General features: G+C 44.3%; 1 protein-coding gene across 1 annotated transcript in view; it reads right to left on the bottom strand.

Annotated features, from left to right (window-relative positions):
• kiaa1549la (KIAA1549-like a) overlaps positions 1-20,519 on the bottom strand; it is a 348,851-nt gene that overhangs the window by 15,179 nt on the left and 313,153 nt on the right. The window contains exons 17-19 of the mRNA XM_068046635.1: positions 18,092-18,442; positions 15,282-15,376; positions 8,455-8,588 (exon numbers count right to left, since the gene is read on the bottom strand). Coding sequence (XP_067902736.1) covers positions 8,455-8,588; positions 15,282-15,376; positions 18,092-18,442 — 580 coding nt within the window. The remainder of the gene's footprint in view (positions 1-8,454; positions 8,589-15,281; positions 15,377-18,091; positions 18,443-20,519) is intronic.

Here is a 20,519-nt window from a genome sequence, read left to right as displayed (position 1 = left end):
CTTCGATAGCGAGTTCCAGGTCATTACCACTCGCTGCATAAAAACGTTCTTCCTCACATCCCCCCTGCATCTCTTGCCAAAACCTTCAATCTGTGCCCCCAAGTCCTTGTACCACCAGTTAATGGGAACAGTTTTTCCTTGTCTAACTCATCTAAGTCTGTCATGATCTTGTCCACCTCCATTAAATCTCCCCTCAATCTCCTTTGCTCCAGGGAGAACAACCCCAGATTTTCCAACCTAATCTTGTCACTAAAATCCTCCATCCCTGGAACTAGTCTGGTAATTCTCCTCTGCACCCTCTTAAGGACCCTCACATCCTTCCTAAAGTGTGGTGACCAAAACTGGACGCAATACTCTAGTTAGAGCCTAACCAAAGCTTTATGAAGTTCAGCATAACTTCCCTGCTTTTATACTCTATGCCTCTATTTATGAAGCCCAAGATCTCATGCTTTACTAACCACTCTCTCAATATGTCCTGCCATCTTCAAAGATCGATGCATATGCACCCCAGGTCCCTCTGATCCTGCACACTCTTTAGAACTGCACCATTAATGCATCATCTCACACTTGCCAGTATTAAATTCCATCTGCCACTTGACTGCCTATTCTGCTAGCCTATTTATATCCTGCTGCATGCGTTTTGTATCATCCTCACTTTTTGCCACTCCTCCAAGTTTCATCGGCAAATTTTGAAATTCTACTCTGTATTCCAAGAACCAAGTCATTTATATATAGCAAAAAAAAGCAGTGTCCAAGCATTGACCCTGGTGGAAAGCCTCAATTTATGTGGTATTTTATCAAACACTTTCTTAAAATCCATATAAACAACAAAAAATTCAATGAAATTATTCAAGCATGATCTGCCTTTTACAAATCCGTGCTGCCTACCCTTAATTAACTGAAACCTCTCTACATGCCTGTTGATTTTTTTCCTTGATTATTGTTTCTAAAACCTTATCCACCACTGATGTTAAACTGACTGGCCTGTAGTTGCTAGGACTGTCCTTACACCCTTTCCTGAATAAGGGTTAGGGTTAAGCTCTGGAATACCCTCCCTACACCTTTCCAACTCTCTACCTCTTTCTCTCTCCTCCTTTAAGAAACTCCTCAAAACCTACCTGTTTAACCAAACTTTTGGTCATCTGCCCTAATATTTCCGTGTTCCGAAGAAGGGTCACTGACCCGAAACGTTAACTCTGCTTCTCTTTCCACAGATGCTGCCAGACCTGCTGAGTGGTTCCAGCATTTCTTGTTTTTATTTCAGATTTCCAGCATCCGCAGTATTTTGCTTTTATACTAATATTTCCTTATGCAGCTTGGTATCATATTTTGTTTGATAAGGCCCCTGTGAAGTGCCTTGGAATCTTTTATTACATTAAAGGTCTTAGATAAATACAAATTGTTATTCTAATCCGTATTTCAGTGATGTTGGTTGAAGCACAAACATTGGCCCGGATACCAGGGAGACCGCCTGGAGCAGCACAGTGGCGCAGTGGTTAGCACTGCAGCCTCACAGCTCCAGGGACCCGGGTTCGATTCTGGGTACTGTCTGTGCGGAGTTTGCAAGTTCTCCCTGTGACCACGTGGGTTTTCGCCGGGTGCTCCGGTTTCCTCCCACAGCCAAAGATTTGCAGGCTGATAGGTAAATTGGCCATTGTAAATTGCTCCTAGTGTAGGTAGGTAATATGGGACTACTGCAGGATTAGTATAAATGGGTGGTTGTTGGTCGGCACAGACTCGGTGGGCTGAAGGGCCTATTTCAGTGCTGTATCTCTAAAAAAAACGCGCCTGCTCTTCATCAAAATAGTGCCATGAGATTCTTCAAGCTCCTCTGAGAGGGAAGACAGGGCCTCATTTTAACATCTCACATGAAAAATCATACCTCCTATAGTGCAGCACTCCCTCAGTACCATGCTGGAGTGTCAGCTGAGATTATGTGCTTAACTCCCTGGAGTGGGATTTGAACCCACAAACTTGTGCCTTAAGCAGTGACAGCGCAACCCTACTGAGCAACATTTGGGTTGCTTTTATAATTGGGTAGATTTTTCCCAGATATTTCCTAGACACATACAAATGAGCAGATTTACTGAATTCAATTTCCCAACTTGTCACAGTCGGATTTAAGTCCATGACCAATGGGATGCTAGTTCAATGCAATAACCACTAATCTTTTGCTCCCAAATGCCCTCCAAGCAACTGATCATCCAGACGCACTTCATCGCACTTTGCAGAATACACAACATATCATCAAACCATTTTGTTTTTGTATTCTAACTGCCACCTACACATGTGACAAGATAGAAGGGAAACCAACGATTGCTTGTTGTACAGTCCCCACATATTGTGGGCCTTTCAAGCTAAAGGAGTGATCTGATTGAGACATTTAAAATGTTAAAAGGATTTTGTAGCTTAGATACAGAGAAACCAGTGGGGATATAACCATAAAAGCTGAGCTAGAGGCTTCAGAAGTGAACTCAAGAAACATTTTTTCACACAAAGGATATTGGGAATCTGGAACTCTTTCTTGCAAAAGGCTACGGATGCTGCGGGTCAATTGGAGCTTTCAGGATGAGGTCAATAGATTGTTGATAAGTGAGGGTATCAAGGGCGGTGAAGCGAAGACGTGAGGATTGAGTTGAGGTACCGATCAACCATGATCTAACTGAATATGGGAACAGACACGAAGGGCTGAATGGCCTCGAACTGCCCATATGTTTCTTCGTGAACATTATGCTGGAGTTAAAGAAAATATGAAAACAAAAATCAAATCTTCTATCTATGCTAATTCTCACACTGATCCCAGCAAAAAGCTTTAAGGAAATTTGGCAGCTGAGGAGATTAGTCTGCTTTGACTACAAGGGCTGCCAAGAACACATTATCCTTGTCCTGGACACGAAACCCACACCCCTCTGACCCAAGTTAACTCAGGAATTAATCGTTTTTTTGAACTTTTGTTGAATATTTGGTTGCAGTCTGCATGCTTTACACTAGGTGGTAGTCTACTCCACCAGTTAACATTTTCAGCCTTATCTTCAACCAACACTTACACATTTTAAAATTTGCTCCCAGATTGGTAAATAATCAGTGGGGCCACAATTAAATGGGAATTATATGAATAATCTGAGACATGACTTAGTGGTAGGTCCTGGCCTAATATTTATCCCTCAACCAACAGCACTAAAAACAGATTCTCTGGTCATTGTCACAAGGTTGTTTGTTGGATCTTGCTGTGTCCAAATTGGTTGCTGCATTTCCTATGTTACAACAGTGAATATACTTCAAAAGTACTTCATTGGCTGTAAAGCGCTTTGGAACATCCTGAGGTTATGAAAAGCACTATAAAAATGCAAGACTTATATTTTTAAAACATAGTATTGCTCGGGAGGAACAGGTGACTTTGGACCTATTGTTCTCAAAGCTCTCCATCACTGGGGGTTTTCTTCACCTCATGTCTGTGTCTGTTGTAGACTCATTGATAGAGATTAATCACTGTAATTAGTTAATAACTTCATTATCATTGGATCATGTGACCAACAGGATAGTAGCAGGTGAACTAGATGGACTGTGGGTTATTTTCATCTAGAAATTCCTATGTAATGGGGCCCATCCAGATTTTACTCACACATAATATAAATGTTCAGTATCAGAAGTAGTTAACCTCCTGACTCCCCAAAGCCTGTTTACCATCTACAAGGCACAAGTCAGGAGTAGGATGGGTGCAGCTCCAACAGCATTCAAGAACACCATCCTGGACAAAGCAGCCCGCTTGATTGACACCCCATCCACCACCTTAAACATTCACTCCCTCCACCACCGATGCATAGTTTTAGCAGTGTGTACCATCTACAAGATGCTCTGCAGGAACTCACCAAGGCTCCCTCAACAGCACCTTCCAAACCCACGACCTCTACCACCTCGAAAGGGGGGGAAGCCAACGCATTGGAAGGCCACCACCTGCAAGTTCCCCTCCAAGCCACACACCATCATGACTTGGAACTATTTCGCCGATCCTTCACTGTCACTGGATCAGAATTTTGGAACACTCTCCATAATAGCACTGTGGATGTACCTACCCCACATGGACTGCAGCGGTTCAAGAAGGCAGCTCACCACAACCTTCTCAAGGGCAATTAGTGATGGGCAATAAATGCTGGCCTGGCCAGCGATGCTCACATCCGAAGAATGATTTTTTAAAAATGTCACCCTCACTAAGGGTCCATGTTGGGAAAGATATATCTTGCAACTCAGCACGAGAAGTGCAGTCCACCCAGTCTGAATGATTAGCAGCTTTCTGTCACAAAAACTACTTCCCTCCTTTTCTAAGGGAGCTGAAGCCCTTTAGGAGTTGTTCCTTCACTGGATTTTTGTGATCACCAACCAAGTATGCTATATTATTATATATTATATATGCTATAAGTCAGGCTCTTTCTTTGCTTCAAGCCAATCAAGTGAGAGGGGACGGGTAGGAAAGGGGCAGGTCTTTGATTGAAAATCTTGTTGTCGCCCAAACATGTCCCTCGCCTTCTCCTGCTCTAGGCATCAGGTCGGCTGACCACTTCCACTGGGATTGCAAAGTTGCGGCTTACAAATCACAGTGGAGAATTTTATTGTGTCGGCAGTCTTGTTATAAAGATATAAGAAAGCACGAGTGACTTCCACTCTGCTCTTCTACAGATTGTGTACACTCTACACTATCATGGCCTCCGCCTCACTTATGAAGAGACCAGATGCAGATTTCTTCCCAAGTTTTACTTTGTGAAGTATTTCTGAGTCGAAAGAAGGATTGCACATCTTTCCGTTTCATGACAGAAGCAAACAGAAATAGCGACTGTAGCGAGTTACAAACCAGTAACGTCAGTTGGAGCGTTCATCAAAAATTCACAATCACTGTCTGTTGGAAATGAGTTAGTGTTTAACACTGCACTAATATGCCAATGTAAATGGTTCATTACATTTCATTAATAATTAAAAGAGCGAAGGATATCTTCCACAGCCTCAGGGCATCCGAAAACATTTTTACTGCCAATGAAGCAGTTCTTGTTTGAAGGATGGTCACTGTTGTAATGTTGGAAGTGTGGCAGTGAGCCCGCACAAACAGCAATGAGTCCAATGATCAGATAATCTTTGTTGATTGAGGGATAAATGTTGGCCAGGACACCGCAGAGAAACACCCCTAAATAGTGACCACGGGATCTTCCATTTATGTAGCATTTTTCATGACATCACAATAAACTTCACAGCCAATGACGTGTAGTCACTGTTGTGATGTCGGAAACACAGCAGCAACTCTGCACATAGCAAGCTCTCACACACAGCGATGTGATAATTTTCACATAAACTGTTTTTAGTGATGTTAGTTGAGGGATAAATATTGGCCAGGACACCGGGGAGAACTCCCCTGCCGCGGAATCTTTGACGTCCACCTGAGAAGGCAAACGGGGCCTTGGTTTAATGTCCCATCGGCACCTCTGACAGTACAGCACTCCCTCAGTACTGCACTGGGAGGGTCAGCCTACATTATGTGCTCAAGGCTCTGGACTGTGACTTAGAGGGGAGAGTTTTACCCACTGAGCCATAGCTGGCACCAGAGACAAGCAAATTCTCAAAATTGTAACTATGTTCAATCACCTATTATTTAAACCTGTACATTGGTTTCCACAAGTGACATAGCTATTGTATGTAGAGCTATTCAGGAGGGACTGTGTAACTGCGTATCTCAGTGCACATCCCGATAACCTCCAATCCTATTCCAAATCAGATATTGATTGAGCACTTTTGTTTATAGGGATGAATATCATGACTGTTCTTTAAGCAAATGATTTAGTTTCTCATTCCCCAGGGCACAATATTCCAAATCCCTATCACTGTTTATAAATCTCTGCATTTTCTCTGACAGCACCTCTCAAACCCATGACCTCAACTAGCTAGAAGGATAAGGGCAGCAGACGAATGGGAACACCACCACCTGCAAATGCCCTTTCATGTCACACACCATCCTGACTTGGAAATATATCGCTGTTCCTTCACTGTTGCTCCTGGAACTCCCTCCCTAACAGCACTGTGGGTGTACCTACCCCACATGGACTGCAGCGGTTCAAGAAGGCCTTCTCACCACCACCTTCTCAAGGGCAATTAGAGATAGGGAATAAATGCTGGTCTTGCCAACGACACCCACATCCTGTGACTGAATAGCCAAAAAAAATGACTCAGGCACAGAGATCAACAAGCTGGTTAGAGTCTGTCTTTGCCTCTGTAAAGTGTCGTGGTAGGTTGTCCTGCATTACCAGTAGATTCCACAGCCACCTCCCAATCTGTTCGTCACACTTCGACAGATCACATAATAAAATAGAAATGAGGAATTCCCCAGATAGAGAAAAGGGCTGGTGGAGAGAAGAAAGATTATAGCAATGGTGGTGGACAGTTAAAGAACTAACTGAAGGAGGAGGCTCCACAAACATCCCCATCTTCAATGTACGTCAGTGCAAAAGACAAGGCTGAAGCATTTGCAACCATCTTCAGCCAGAAGTGCCAGGTGGATGATCCATCTTGGCCTCCTTCTGATCACAGATGCCAGTCTTCAGCCAATTTGATTCACTCCATGTGATATCAAGAAATGGCTGAAGGCTCTGGATACAGCAAAGACTATGGGTCCTGACAATATCCCGGCAATAGTACTGAAGATTTGTGCTCCAGAACTAGCTGCAGCCCTAGCCAAGCTGTTCCAGTACAGCTATAATGCTGGCAACTATCCAGCAATGTGGAAAATTGCCCAGGTATGTCCTGTCCACAAAAAGCAAAACAAATTAAATCCGACCAATTACCACTCCATCAGTCTACTCTCAATCATCAGCAAAGTGATGGATGGTGTTGTCGATAGTGCTATCAAGCAGCAGTTACTCAGTAATAACCTGCTCACTGATGCTCAGTTTGGGTTTCGCCAGGGTCCTGCAGCTCCAGACCTCATTACAGCCTTGGTCCAAACATGGACAAAAGAGCTGAACTCCCGAGGTGAGGACAGAGTGACTGCCCTAACAGCACTGTGGGTGTACCCACACCCCAAAGAGTGCAGCGGTTCAAGAAGGCGGCTCACCACCACCCTCTCAAGGGCAATCAGGGATGGGGAATAAATGCTGGCCTAGCCAGTGATGCCCACATCCCAAGAACGAATAAAATAAATTCCAGCTTTCTTCAAAAGCTGGCGCCTGAAAAAGCAGCATGAGATAGGATCACAGGAACAGGAGGAGGCCATTCAGCCCCTCTAGCCTGTTCCAACATTGAATTGGATCATGACTGCTCTGTATCTTAATTCCATTTACCCACCTTGATTCCGTATCCCTTAATAAGCTTGCATAACAAAAAGTTATTAATCTCATATTTGAAATTTTTAATTCACCCTCAGCCTCAACAGCTTGGTGGCGGGGGGGGGCGCGTTGCGGGAAGGGGAGATAGTTCATGATTTCGATTTTTGTAAAAAAGGGCTTCCACATGTCACCCCTGAAAGTCTTAGCTCTAATTTTAAGGTTATGCCCCCTTGTTCTGGACTCCCCCACCAGAGGAAATAGTTTCTCTCCATCTACCCTATCGAATTATTTTATCATCTTAAACACCTCAATTAGATCAGCCCTTAATACAAGCCTAATCAATGCAACCTGCCCTCATAATACCAAGGTGTAAAGACTTAGTGGGAATGCAGTCTAAAAGTTCACGAGCAACTTGAGCAGAGAAGTCAACCCGTTTTCTGTTAACAGGCAAGCACTGTCACTAAAACAGCAGCCAGGGGAAAGTATCACGTGCCTGCTATCTCACAGCACAATTGCAAGAGGAGTCACAGAGGTCAATAAGACATTTTATCCCTCTTCACAAATGGTACCTCAGACAGAGTAGCATGTTGTTGGTGTCAGCGTTAGCTCAGTGGGTAGCACTCTTCAAACCCCACTCCAGAGAACCGAGCATAGAAAGCTAGGGTTGAAGCTCCCACTGCAGTATTGAGGGAGTGCTGCACTGTTACAGGTGCAATGTTTTGGATTGGATATTAAACGGAGGCTCATTCTGCCCTCTCAGGTGGATGTAAAAGATCCCATGGCCCTATTTTGAAGAACAGCAGGGGAGTTCTCCCTGGTGTCCTGGCCAATATTTATTCCTCAATCCACATTACTTAAAAAAGGGTAATCTGGTCATTATCTCACTCCTGTTTGTGGGATCTTGCTGTGCACAAACTGGCTGTCACGTTTCCTACATCACAAGAGTGACTGCACTTGGTTGGCTGTGAGGTTCTTTGGGACGCTGTGAAAAAAACGCTACCTAAATGCAAATTAATTCTTTAAACACTAGTCAGCAACTGAATACTCTCCACTTGCCTGGATGGGTGCAGCTCCAACAACATTCAAGAAGCTCGATGCCATCCCTCAGGAAGCTAACCAGACATCACCTCAAACTGGCTTTCAAAGGCCTCACCTGAGTAATTTGTGATTGGCTGTTCCGTAGAGACAGTGCATCTGGACACTGGCACATAGGGAGTTTCGTGTTGTGATTGGTCGGCGCTGTGACTGTCGACTGTTCTTGTGTTATTGTTATTTTCTGATGTCCAACTGCGTCAGAAGGGGAACAAGTCAGACAGACTAAAAAATGCTTGATTGCCTTTTTTAAATGATACAATACTAGTCAAACCTGGGCAGATACATTTCCAAAGTAAACAATCTATTAATAATTAGTCAGCTGATACTTGCTCTGTGTTTATTTCTCCTCCCCCAACCACCCACCTTTTTCTGATTCAATTAATGTGAAGGGTTTTGATCGAATAAATAAGGAGGGTCTGCTTCCACTGGCGGGAGGGTCAGTAACCAGAGGACACAGATTTGATGGCAGTTTTGAAGAGCTAGCACAGGTGTGATGGGGCGAATGGCCTTGTTTTCCGCTGTAAGATTCAATTATTATTTCTCTTATTTCCCGAGAATGAATTTTAACAAAAGCAATTTTGAGAGAAAGGAACATAAGCAGGTTTACAGCTGTGAATTGAATTCAGTTAGATCCGTTGTTTTTATAAAGTAGTAATATATCTTTCTCACTTTGAGGTCAGATTAACACAGTGGGGGCCTCTTTGGGACGATAATAGAAGAATCAAAACATGCAGAGCTGCATTCCAATTTCTGCTGCACTAAAGATAGTTTTTAATTATCTGTAAATGGGGGTCACATCTTATCCTATAATGGTGCTAAACCTTGGGTCAAAGATCGACTGCAGTTTTGTTCTATCAAATATAAATGACTTATCTAGCCTGACTGCCTGCCGACTGCAGTTTTACATCTGCACTGAGGTATCTGGGGAGCGTACTGGGGGTGGGGGGCGTGGTGGGAAAGACGTGTCCCTTTGAGGCAAAACAGTAAGAACAACAAGCATTTGTGTTGGAAAAATCGTATTTTACAAAGGCCTAAGGAAGCCCAAGCCAATGGAAGGATGGATGGCGATGAGTTGAGTTTTTACAGATTGGATTACTGGACTGCAATCAGGAACAGGAACCCTGGCTGATTTTTTTCTTCTTCACCGTGCGGTACTGAGTCAAACTGCATGCTCGCGCCCCACACAACCTGCATTGCTATCCATTTCAGATCAGGTAAAACCAGACTACTCTGGCTGAGTAGCTACCTACATGGGGAAATCTGCTGTATTTTATTTTTGATGATTACATTTAATATCCATCATTAAATACTGAGGTTTAACTGTTCCAATGTTCTCCTGGCTGGACTCCCACCTTGCAAACTACGGAAGCTTGAGTTCATCCAAAGTTCTGTTGCCTGTGTGCTAACTTGCACGAATTTCGATTCACCCATCACTCCCTGTACTCACTGACATACAATGGCTCCGGGAATGCCACATATTTAAAATTCTCATCCTTGTTTTTAAATCTGCCCATAACCTTGGCCTTCACCCTATCCCTGTGACATCCTCCAGCCCCACAACCCTCCGAGATCTCTGCACTCCTCCAATTATGGCCTCTTGCGCATCCCCAATTTTCATCACTCCAAAATTTTGGCCATAGAGTTATACAGCACAAAAACAGGCCCTTCGGCCCATCGTGTCCGTACTGGCCATCAAGCACCTATCTATTCTAATCCCATTTTCCAGCACTTGGCCCATAGCCTTGTATGCTATGGCGTTTCAAGTGCTCATCTAAGTACTTCTTAATTGTTGTGAGGGTTCCTGCCTCTACCACCCTCTCAGGCAGTGCATTCCAGATTCCAACCAACCTCTGGGTGAAACTTTTTTTCCTCAAAACCCCTCTAAACCTCCTTACCCTTACCTTAAATCTGTGCGCCCTGGTTATTGACACTTCCACTAAGGGAAAAAGTTTCTTCCTATCTACCCGATCAATGCTCCTCATAATTTTGTATACCTCAATCAGGTCCCCCCTCAGCCTTCTCTGCTCTAAGAAAAACACCCTAGCCTATCCAGTCCCTCTTCATAGCTGAAACGCTCCAGCCCAGGCAACATACTGGTGAATCTCCACTGCATCCTCTCTCCAGTGCAATCACATCCTTCCTATAGTGTGGTGCCCAGAACTGTACACAGTACTTCAGCTGTGGCCGAACTAGTGTTTTATACAGCTCCATCATAACCTCCCTGCTCTTATATTCTATGCCTCGGCTAATAAAGGCAAGTAGCCCATATGCCTTCCTAACCACCTTATCGACCTGTGCTGCTGCCTTCAGTGATCTATGGACAAGTACACCAAGGTCCATAGATGGATAAAGAACTGGCTGGGCAACAGGAGACAGAGAGTAGCAGTGGAAGGCAGTTTCTCAAAATGGAGACGTGTGACCAGTGGTGTTCCACAGGGATCCGTGCTGGGACCACTGTTGTTTGTGATATACATAAATGATTTGGAGGAAAGTATAGGTGGTCTGATTAGCAAGTTTGCAGACGACACTAAGATTGGTGGAGTAGCAGATAGTGAAGGGGACTGTCAGAGAATACAGCAGAATATAAATAGATTGGAGAGTTGGTCAGAGAAATGGCAGATGGAGTTCAATCAGGGCAAATGCGAGGTGATGCATTTTGGAAGATCCAATTCAAGAGTGAACTATACAGTAAATGGAAAATTCCTGGGGAAAATTGATGTGCAGAGAGATTTGGATGTTCAAGTCCATTGTTCCCTGAAGGTGGCAATGCAGGTCAATAGAGTGGTCAAGAAGGCATATGGCATGCTTTCCTTCATCGGACGGGGTATTGAGTACAAGAGTTGGCAGGTCATGTTACAGTTGTATAGGACTTTGGTTCGGCCACATTTGGAATACTGCGTGCAGTTCTGGTCGCCACATTACCAAAAGGATGTAGATGCTTTGGAGAGGGTGCAGAGGAGGTTCACCAGGATGTTGCCTGGTATGGAGGGCGCTAGCTATGAAGAGAGGTTGAGTAGATTAGGATGATTTTCATTAGAAAGACAGAGGTTGAGGGGGGACCTGATTGAGGTGTACAAAATCATGAGAGGTATAGACAGGTTGGCTAGCAAGAAGCTTTTTCCCAGAGTGGGGGATTCAATTACTAGGGGTCACGAGTTCAAAGTGAGAGGGGAAAAGTTTAGGGGGGATATGCGTGGAAAGTTCTTTACGCAGAGGGTGGTGGGTGCCTGGAACGCGTTGCCAGCGGAGGTGGTAGACGCGGGCATGATAGCGTCTTTCAAGATGTATCTAGACAGATACATGAATGGGCAGGAAGTAAAGAGATACAGACCCTTAGAAAATAGGCGTCATGTTTAGATAGAGGATCTGGATCGGCGCAGGCTTGGAGGGCCGAAGGGCCTGTTCCTGTGCTGTAATTTTCTTTGTTCTTTGTTCTTCTTTGTCCCTCTGTACTTCCTAGGGTCCTACCATCCATTGTATATTCCCTTGCCATGTTAATCCTCCCAAAGTGCATCACCTCACACTTCTCAGGATTAAATTCCAATTGCCACTGCTCTGCCCATCTTACCAGCCCATCTATATCGTCCTCCTCACTATTTACAACACCAATTTTCGTGTCATCTGCAAACTTAATGATCATACCTCTTATATTCAGTCTAAATCATTAATGTACACTACAAACAGCAAGGGTCCCAGCACCGATCCCTGCCGCACACAACTGGTCACAGGCTTCCGATCGCAAAAACAACCTTCGACCATCACCCTCTGCCTCCTGCCACTAAACCAATTTTGGATCCAACTTGCCAAATTGCCATGGATCCCATGGGCTTTTACCTTCTTGACTAATCTCCCATGCAGGACCTTATCAAAAGCCTTACTGATGTCCATGTAGACTACATCAACTGCTTTACCCTCATCGACACACCTTGCCACCTCCTTGAAAAATTCGATCAAAGTTGTTAGACATGAACTCCCCCTGACAAAGCCATGATGACTATCCTTGATTAATCCCTGCCTCTCCCAGTGGAGATTAATCCTGTCCCTCAGAATTCTTTCCAATAGTTTCCCTACCACTGATGTTAGACTCACTGGCCTGTAATTACCTGGTTTATCCCTGCTACCCTTCTTGAATAATGCTACCACATTCGTTGCCCTCTAGTCCTCTGGCACTTCTCCTATGGCCAGAGAGGATTTCAAAATTTGTGTCAGAGCCCCTGCAATCTCCTCCCTTCCCTCACATAGCAGCCTGGGATACATCTCATCTGGGACTGGGGATTTATCCACTTTTAAGCCCGCTAAAACTAGTAATACTTCCTCCCTTTCAATGCTAATTTGTTTGAGTATATCACAATCCCCCTCCCTGATCTCTACACCTACATCCAAAGTGAACACAGATGAAAAGTAATCATTTAAGACCTCACCGACGTCCTCCGGCTCCACACACAGATTACCACTTTGGTCCCTAATGGGCCCTACACTTTCCCTGGTTATCCTCTTGCCCTTAATATACTTAGAAAACGCCTTGGGATTTTCCTTTATCTTGCCTGCCAGTGTTTTTTCATGCACCCTCTTCGCTCTTCTAATTAGTTTTTAAAGTACCCCCTTACACTTTCTATACTCCTTTAGGGCCTCTGGTGTTTTCAGCACTCTGAATCTGCCATAAGCCTCCTTTTTTGTCCTTATCCAATCCTCTATATCCCTTGACATCCAGAGTTCCCTGGACTTATTGGTCCTACCCTTCACCTTTACGGGAACATGTTGGCCCTGTACTCTCACTATTTCCTTTTTGAATGACTCCCACTGGTCTGATGTAGACTTTCCTACAAGTAGCTTTTCCCAGTCCACTTTGGCCAGATCCTGTTTTATCATATTGAAAACAGCCTTCCCCCAATTCAGTAGCTTTATTTCCACTCCAACTTTGTCCTTTTCCATAATTACCTTAAATCTTACAGAGTTATGGTCACTATCCCCAAAATGTTCCCTCATTGATACCTCTACCACTTGTCCAGCTTCATTCCCTAAGATTAAGTCCAGTACTGCCCCTTCTTTTCTCGGACCTTCTACGTGCTGTCTCAAAAAGCTCTGCTGGATGCACTTTAAGAATTACGACCCCTTTAAGCCTTTTGAATTAAGACTATCCCAGTTAATATTGGGGAAGTTGAAATCCCCTACTATTATTTCACACCTCTCTATGATTTGCCTACATATCTGCTCCTCTATCTCTCCCTGGCTGTTTGGAGGCCTGTAGTACACTCCCAGCCAAGTGACTACTCCCTTTTTGTTTTTAAGTTCTCCCCATTTGAGGAACCTTCTAAGATATCATTCCTCCTTACTGCAGTAATTGAGTCCTCGATCAATAGTGCAATGACACCTCCTCTTTTACACCCCGCCCCCTCCCTGTCATGCCTAAAGATTCTATACCCTGGAATATTGAGCTGCCAGTCCTGCCCCTCCCTCAACCATGTTTCTGTGATAGCAATAATATCATATTCTTGTGTGTTAATCAACACCCTCAATTCATCCGCCTTACTTGTAAGACTCCTTGCGTTAAAGTAGATGCAATCCAGCCTTGCATTATTCGCTTATGCCTTAACAGGTCTATATTTGCTCTGCCTTCCAGACTGACTCAGTTTCTCTTCTATATTTGGCAATGCATCACCCCCTAAAGCACCTCCACTCTGTATCCCATCCCCCTGCCAAATTAGTTTCACCCCCCCACCCCCAACAGCACTAGCAAACCTCCCTGCAAGAATGTTGGTCCCATTCCGGTTCGACCCGTCCGACTTGTACAGGTCCCACCGTCGCCAGAAACAGACCCAGTGATCCAAGAAACTAAAGCTCTCCCTCCTGCACCATCTCTTCAGCCACGCATTCATTTGCTCTATCCTCCTATTCTTATACTCACCAGCACGTGGCACCGGGAATATTCCAGAGATTACAACCTTTGAGGTCCTGCTTTTTAATCTGTTACCTAACTCCCTAAATTCTTGTTGCAGTACCTCATCCCTCTTTCTACCTATGTCGTTGGTACCAATGTAAACCATGACCTCTGACTGTTCACCCTCCCCCTTCAGAATGTCCTGCAGCCACTCGGTAATATCCTTGACCCTAGCACCAGGGAGGCGACATACCATCCTGGAGTTATGTTTGTGGCCACAGAAACGCCTATCTGTACCCCTTACAATAGAATCCCCTATCACTATAGCATTCCCACTCTTTTTCATTCCCTCTTGTGCAGCTGAGCCACCCGTGGTGTTACAGACTTGGCTCTTACTGCATTCCCCTGAAAAGCTATCTCCTCCAACAGTATCCAAAGTGGAAAATCTGTGAGAGGGAGATGGACCCAGGGGATTCTAGCACTACCTGCCTAGTTCTTCTACTCTACCTGGCGGTCACCTATTCCCGTTCTGCCCGAGCAGTCTTTACCTGCGTTGTGATCACCTCCCTGTACGTGCTATCCACAATGATCTCAGCCTCGCGGATGCTCCACAGTGTCCCCAGCCGCCACTCCAGATCCGAAATGCGGATTTTGAGTAGCTGCAGCTGGAGACACTTCCTGCATACGTGTTCGCCCTGGTCACTGGAAGTGTCCCTGACTTCCCACATTGCACAGAGGCCGTGCCTTCTGTTGACTGGGCCCTAAGCTCTGGAATTCCCTCCCTAACCCTCTCCGCCTCTCCAGCTCTCCTTTCTCTTTTAAGACACTCCTTAAAACCTACCTCTTTGACCAAGCTTTTGGTGATCTGCCCTAATATCTCCTTACGTTGATTGGTGTCAAATTTTGTTGGATAAAGCTCCTGTGGAGCACCTTAGTACTTTTTACTATGTTAAAGGCGCTATATAATTGTAAGTTATTGTGTGTTAATAAATGACTCAATACATTACCGTCTGAGGGATGTAACTGCTACTGGAGCATTTCTGGGAGGAACAGGCGGTGGGGATCCAACAGACATTTCCGGGAGCTGAGAATATCTGTATGCCTAGAAAGAGTTGAGAATAAGATAACCAGTTAGCCATTTTGGCACTTGACCCACACAAGCCCTAAACACCTTCTCACTTCTTTTAACATATATTCGCTAAATTCATATCATCAATTCCTCTTGTCCATTCACATCCTCTTTGGCTGGAACATAGGAACAGGAGGAGACTATTCAGCCCCTCGAGCCTGTTCCCCATTCAATTAGAACATGACTGATCAGCACCTCAACTTCATTTAGCCGCCTTTGATCCATATCCTTTGATACTCTTACCTAACAAAAATCTGTCAATCTAAGCTTTGAAAATTTCAACTAATCCCCAGCATCAACAGTCTTTTGGGAACAGAATTCCACGTTTCCTCCAACCTTTTTGTGAAAAAGTTCGATCTGCTTTTACTCCTTAACAGACTAGCTCCAATATTTATATGCTCCCTTATTCTGGAATCCCCACCAGAGCAAATAGCTTCTCTGTCTGCTACCCTAATTAATACAGTTAACATTTTAAAGTGCTCAATTTGATCATCCCTCAATCTTTTAAAGTCAAGGGGAATAAAAGCCAAGATTAGGTAACCTGTCCTCATAACTGAAGACAAAAGCTTCACTCTGCACAGATCAGTATGAAAAAGTGATTTGTGTTGTGGTATGTATGGTCAAGCAGATCTACAACCAACGTCCCTCTTAAAACACAGTTGGTTGACGAGGGGCTTTTCTATTCAGGGTATATGACAGTTAATTGCAGATCCTAGGTCAATGATGTTGGATTTGGAGGTTAGAGTCTTGATGTTTCTCTGCACTGCAATGCTGAGGTACCGGGAGGTGTTATAGCACCACAGTGGCGGAAGGGTGTAGAGATTTATAATGGAAATGCATGTTGGTGTAAGATCTTTGATGTATTATGTAGATCTGGCAATAATACATCTAAATAATCGATCTAAAAGAGTTTTGAGCAGGGGTTTTCCAAAACTTTCTATGTTGGGTACCTCCAAAAATCATAAAACCTTTTGGGACTTCTCTGCCCCAATTTCTGAAAGAGTTACTTATCGAAAGAAAAGCAGTGTTTTTATTATTCCAACAAGTATTATTTAAATGTATGGCAACTAAAAGCAAGCGTGAATAAGTCAACAAAGACCAAATATGAATTCTCATCCTTGTTTTCAAATCCCTCCATGGCCTTGCCCCTCCCTATCTCTGTAATCTCCTCCATCTTCCCAAACTTCCGAGACATCTGCACTCTTCCAATTCAGGCATCTTGAGCATCTCCGATTTTAATCGCTCCACCATTGGTGGCCGTGCCCTCAACTACCGAGCCCCTAAGCTCTGGAATCCCCTCCCTAAACCTCTCTGCCTCTCTCTTTCTTCCTTTAAGACTCTCCTTAAAGCCCACCTCGTTGACCAAGCTTTAGGCCATCTGTCCTCATATCACTTTATGTGGCTCGGTGGCTAATTTTGCTTTATAAAGCTCCTGCGAAGCACCTTGGGGCATGTTATTATTTTAAAGGTGCTATATTAATGGAAGTTGTTGTTGACAGGCAAATGGAGATCTGCCGGCCTCACAAACACCCTTAGGATCTAAGGAGCCCAGTCCGAGGTGTTTCATTGACACCTGTTAACTAGTGTTAACGCTGGATTATTGAAAAAAAAATTATTCAGCAATTCCCATGGGAGTAAAAGCCATAACATTTTTCTTTTGCTCATTTACACTGTGGAAATCAATGAAACTAAGAGCTGGTTTAATGATTATTTTTCAGCCCTTTCATTAACACACTGTTGTGATTCAGAACTCAAGTCCTGCAGTCTTCTGAAATCAATAACCTTCACAGGAACGGGAGGAGGCCACACAGCCCCTTGAACCTGTTCCACGATTCAATTAAATCATGGCTGATCTGTTTCATAACTCCATTTATCCACCTTGGTTCTGTAACCTTTAATACCCTTACCCAACAAAGTCTATTAATCTCAGTTTTGAAATTTCTAATTGAACCCCCCCCAACTCCACCACCACCCACCGCTCCCCCAGCCTCAACATCTTTTTTGGGGGGAGACAGTTCCAGATTTCCATTCCCCTTTGTGTGAAGAAGGGCCTCTTGATATCACCCCTAAATGGCCGGGCTCTAAGTTAAAGGTTATGCTTCCTTGTTCTGGACTCCCTTCCATCCCCCACCATAGTTTCACTCTATCTACCCTATCGATTCCTTTAATCAACTTAGACACTTCAATTCGATCACCCTTTAACCTTCTAAATTCAGGGGAACAAAAGCCTAGTCTGTGAAACCTGTCCTCATAATTTAACCCTTTTCGAGCCGGTATTAATTCTTTCCTCAGAAGGTTAAGGGGTGCTTTGATTGAGGTTTTTCAGATTTTGAAAGGAATTGGTAGGGTAGGTTGAGAGAAACCTTTTGCGCCGGGGGGAGTTTAGAACAAGGGGACATAATCTTAAAATCAGAGCCACGCAATTCAGGGGAGAATACTTCTTCAAACAAAGAGGGGTAGGAATGTGGAACTCTCTCCCATAAAAGGCTAGCTCAGTTAATGAATTTAAATCTGAGATCGATAGGGTTTTGCTAGGCAATGGCCAAAGTGGGTCAATGTAGTTAAGATACAGGTCAGCTATGATCTCACTGAATGGTGGAACAAGCTTGAGGGGCTGAATGGACTCCTTGTATTCCTTTGTTGCTATGTTCCCTAATGTGTGCATGAATGGGAAGGTGTAGTACTCACGGGTCTGGGCAAACTGTACTGGCACATATCCTGCCCGTACGCAGGAACCCACTGGACTCCAGCCCGCGATCTGCTCATGGTTCCTGGGGCACTGGTCACTAGCTCCGTGTAGGGTAATGGCTGACTCGTGGTGTAGTGCACCTGGGGACGGCCATGAGCAACCCGTCCAGCAGATGCCAGGCTAAACGCTTCTTCCAGGAGCTGGTGCATATGCTGCCTGACCTCGTCGATTGACGGCTGAGAGCTGAGGGTGGACGATTCCGAGTGACCTTTGGCCTGTCTCGCTCGGGTGGCAGTCCGAGGTTCAGCGATCCGGTCTACGTTCGTTTCTTCTGTCAATTCCGGCTCCGTCTTTAGAAAGAAAAAGAGAGAGGGAGAGAAAAAGTGACTTGGTTAAAGATAAACTTGCATTTATACAGTGCCTTTCACGGCCACTGGACATCTCAAAGTGTTGTATAGCCAATGAAGCATTTTTTCAAAGTGGAGTCACTGTTGTAACGTAGGAATTGTAGCACAGAGCAAGCTCCCACAAACAGCAATGTGCTAATGACCGTATAATTTGTTTTTGCGATGTTGTTTGAGGGATAAGTAACCCAGAGACCCAGGCTACTGCTTTGGGGACGTGGGTTCAAATCCCTCCATGGAAGATGATAAAATCTGAATTCAATTAATCTGGGAATTTAAAAAAAAAGCTAATGGTGACCATGAAACCATTGTCGATTGTTGTAAAAACCCATCTGGTTCACTAATGTCCTTTCGGGAAGGAAATCTGCCGTCCTTACCTGGTCTGACCTGCATGTGACTCCAGACCCTCAGCAATATGGTTGACTCTTAAAATACCCTCTGAAATGGCCTCACAAGCCACTCAGTTCAAGGGCAATTAGGGATGGGCAATAAGTGCTGGCCTAGCCAGTCACACCCACATCCCATAAAAAAAAACTAGTAAAACTAAATAAATATTGACTGGGACACTGGGGAGAACTTGCCTGCTCTCCTTCGAAATAGTACCATGGGATTGTTTACGTGGACAGACAGGGCCTCTAAAATACAACACCTCTGACAGTGCAGCACTCTATCAGTACTGCACTGGGCATGTCAGCCTTGATTTTGTTCTTAAGTCTGTGGAGTGGGACATAAATCCATGATCTTCCAGCTCAGGGGTGAAAGGGCTACCCACTGAGCCGCCTACGGCTAACATTCCAACAATTTATAGTTTCTGTTCATAGGCTTTAGTTAACTGTTTATAGTTTCCCTCTGCTCCCAGTAATAGAAAAGCTCATATAAAAGTACCCACTGTTACTTAGGGAGCAGTTAAAAGTTCTAACACAATTGTGGACTTCTGATTTTGTTTCATTTTATTATCTTGCTGTAATTTTTCATTGCTGGTGTTTTTATGTGTTGTTATTCTAATTCATGTGCAGCACAGTCTGTTTGGGTTTTCGTTTGACTGCGATGAAATGCTTCATATCTTTCTTTAGATCAGGGAGTTAAAAGAGAAAGCTCGATGCCTGCCCTACTCTCGGCTTGAGACGGGGTAGAGTCCATGATAAATGCTGACATAGGGATTTGGAATGTAAAAAGTTGACAGGCACAAGAATTTATTTTATATGTATTACATAATATATTTCTTTCTTTGGGCCTCCTTATCTCGAGAGACAATGGATACGCGCCTGGAGGTGGTCAGTGGTTTGTGAAGCAGCGCCTGGAGTATATTTGAGATATATATATATATATGTCTGTATAAGAAATAGATAGGGCAGCACAGTGGCGCAGTGGTTAGCACCATAGCCTCACAGCTCCAGCAACCTGGGTTCAATTCTGGGTACTGCCTGTGTGGAGTTTGCAAGTTCTCCCTGTATCTGCGTGGGTTTCCTCCGGGTGCTCCGGTTTCCTCCCACATGCCAAAGACTTGCACGTTGATAAGTAAATTGGCCATTATAAATTGCCCCTAGTATAGGTAGGTGGTAGGGAAATATAGGGACAGGTGGGGATGTGGTAGGAATATGGAATTAGTGTAGGATTGTGGGTGGTTGATGGTCGGCACAGACTCGGTGGGCCGAAGGGCCTGTTTCAGTGCTGTATCTCTAAATAAATAAAAAAAAACAACTTGTAATTAAGAAGAACATCAACCGTACAACCAATTTTAGGTAGCTAAAGTACTTTTTTTTTGAAGGGTAGTCAATTTCTTTTGGGCCTCCTTATCTCGAGAGACAATGGATACGCGCCTGGAGGTGGTCAGTGGTTTGTGAAGCAGCGCCTGGAGTGGCTATAAAGGCCAATTCTGGAGTGACAGGCTCTTCCACAGGTGCTGCAGAGAAATTTGTTTGTTGGGGCTGTTGCACAGTTGGCTCTCCCCTTGCGCCTCTGTCTTTTTTCCTGCCAACTACTAAGTCTCTTCGACTCGCCACAATTTAGCCCTGTCTTTATG

Source organism: Heterodontus francisci, chromosome 14, assembly GCF_036365525.1.
Source record: "Heterodontus francisci isolate sHetFra1 chromosome 14, sHetFra1.hap1, whole genome shotgun sequence".
Taxonomy (NCBI): domain Eukaryota; kingdom Metazoa; phylum Chordata; class Chondrichthyes; order Heterodontiformes; family Heterodontidae; genus Heterodontus; species Heterodontus francisci.
This window is presented reverse-complemented; position numbering and strand designations above follow the sequence as displayed.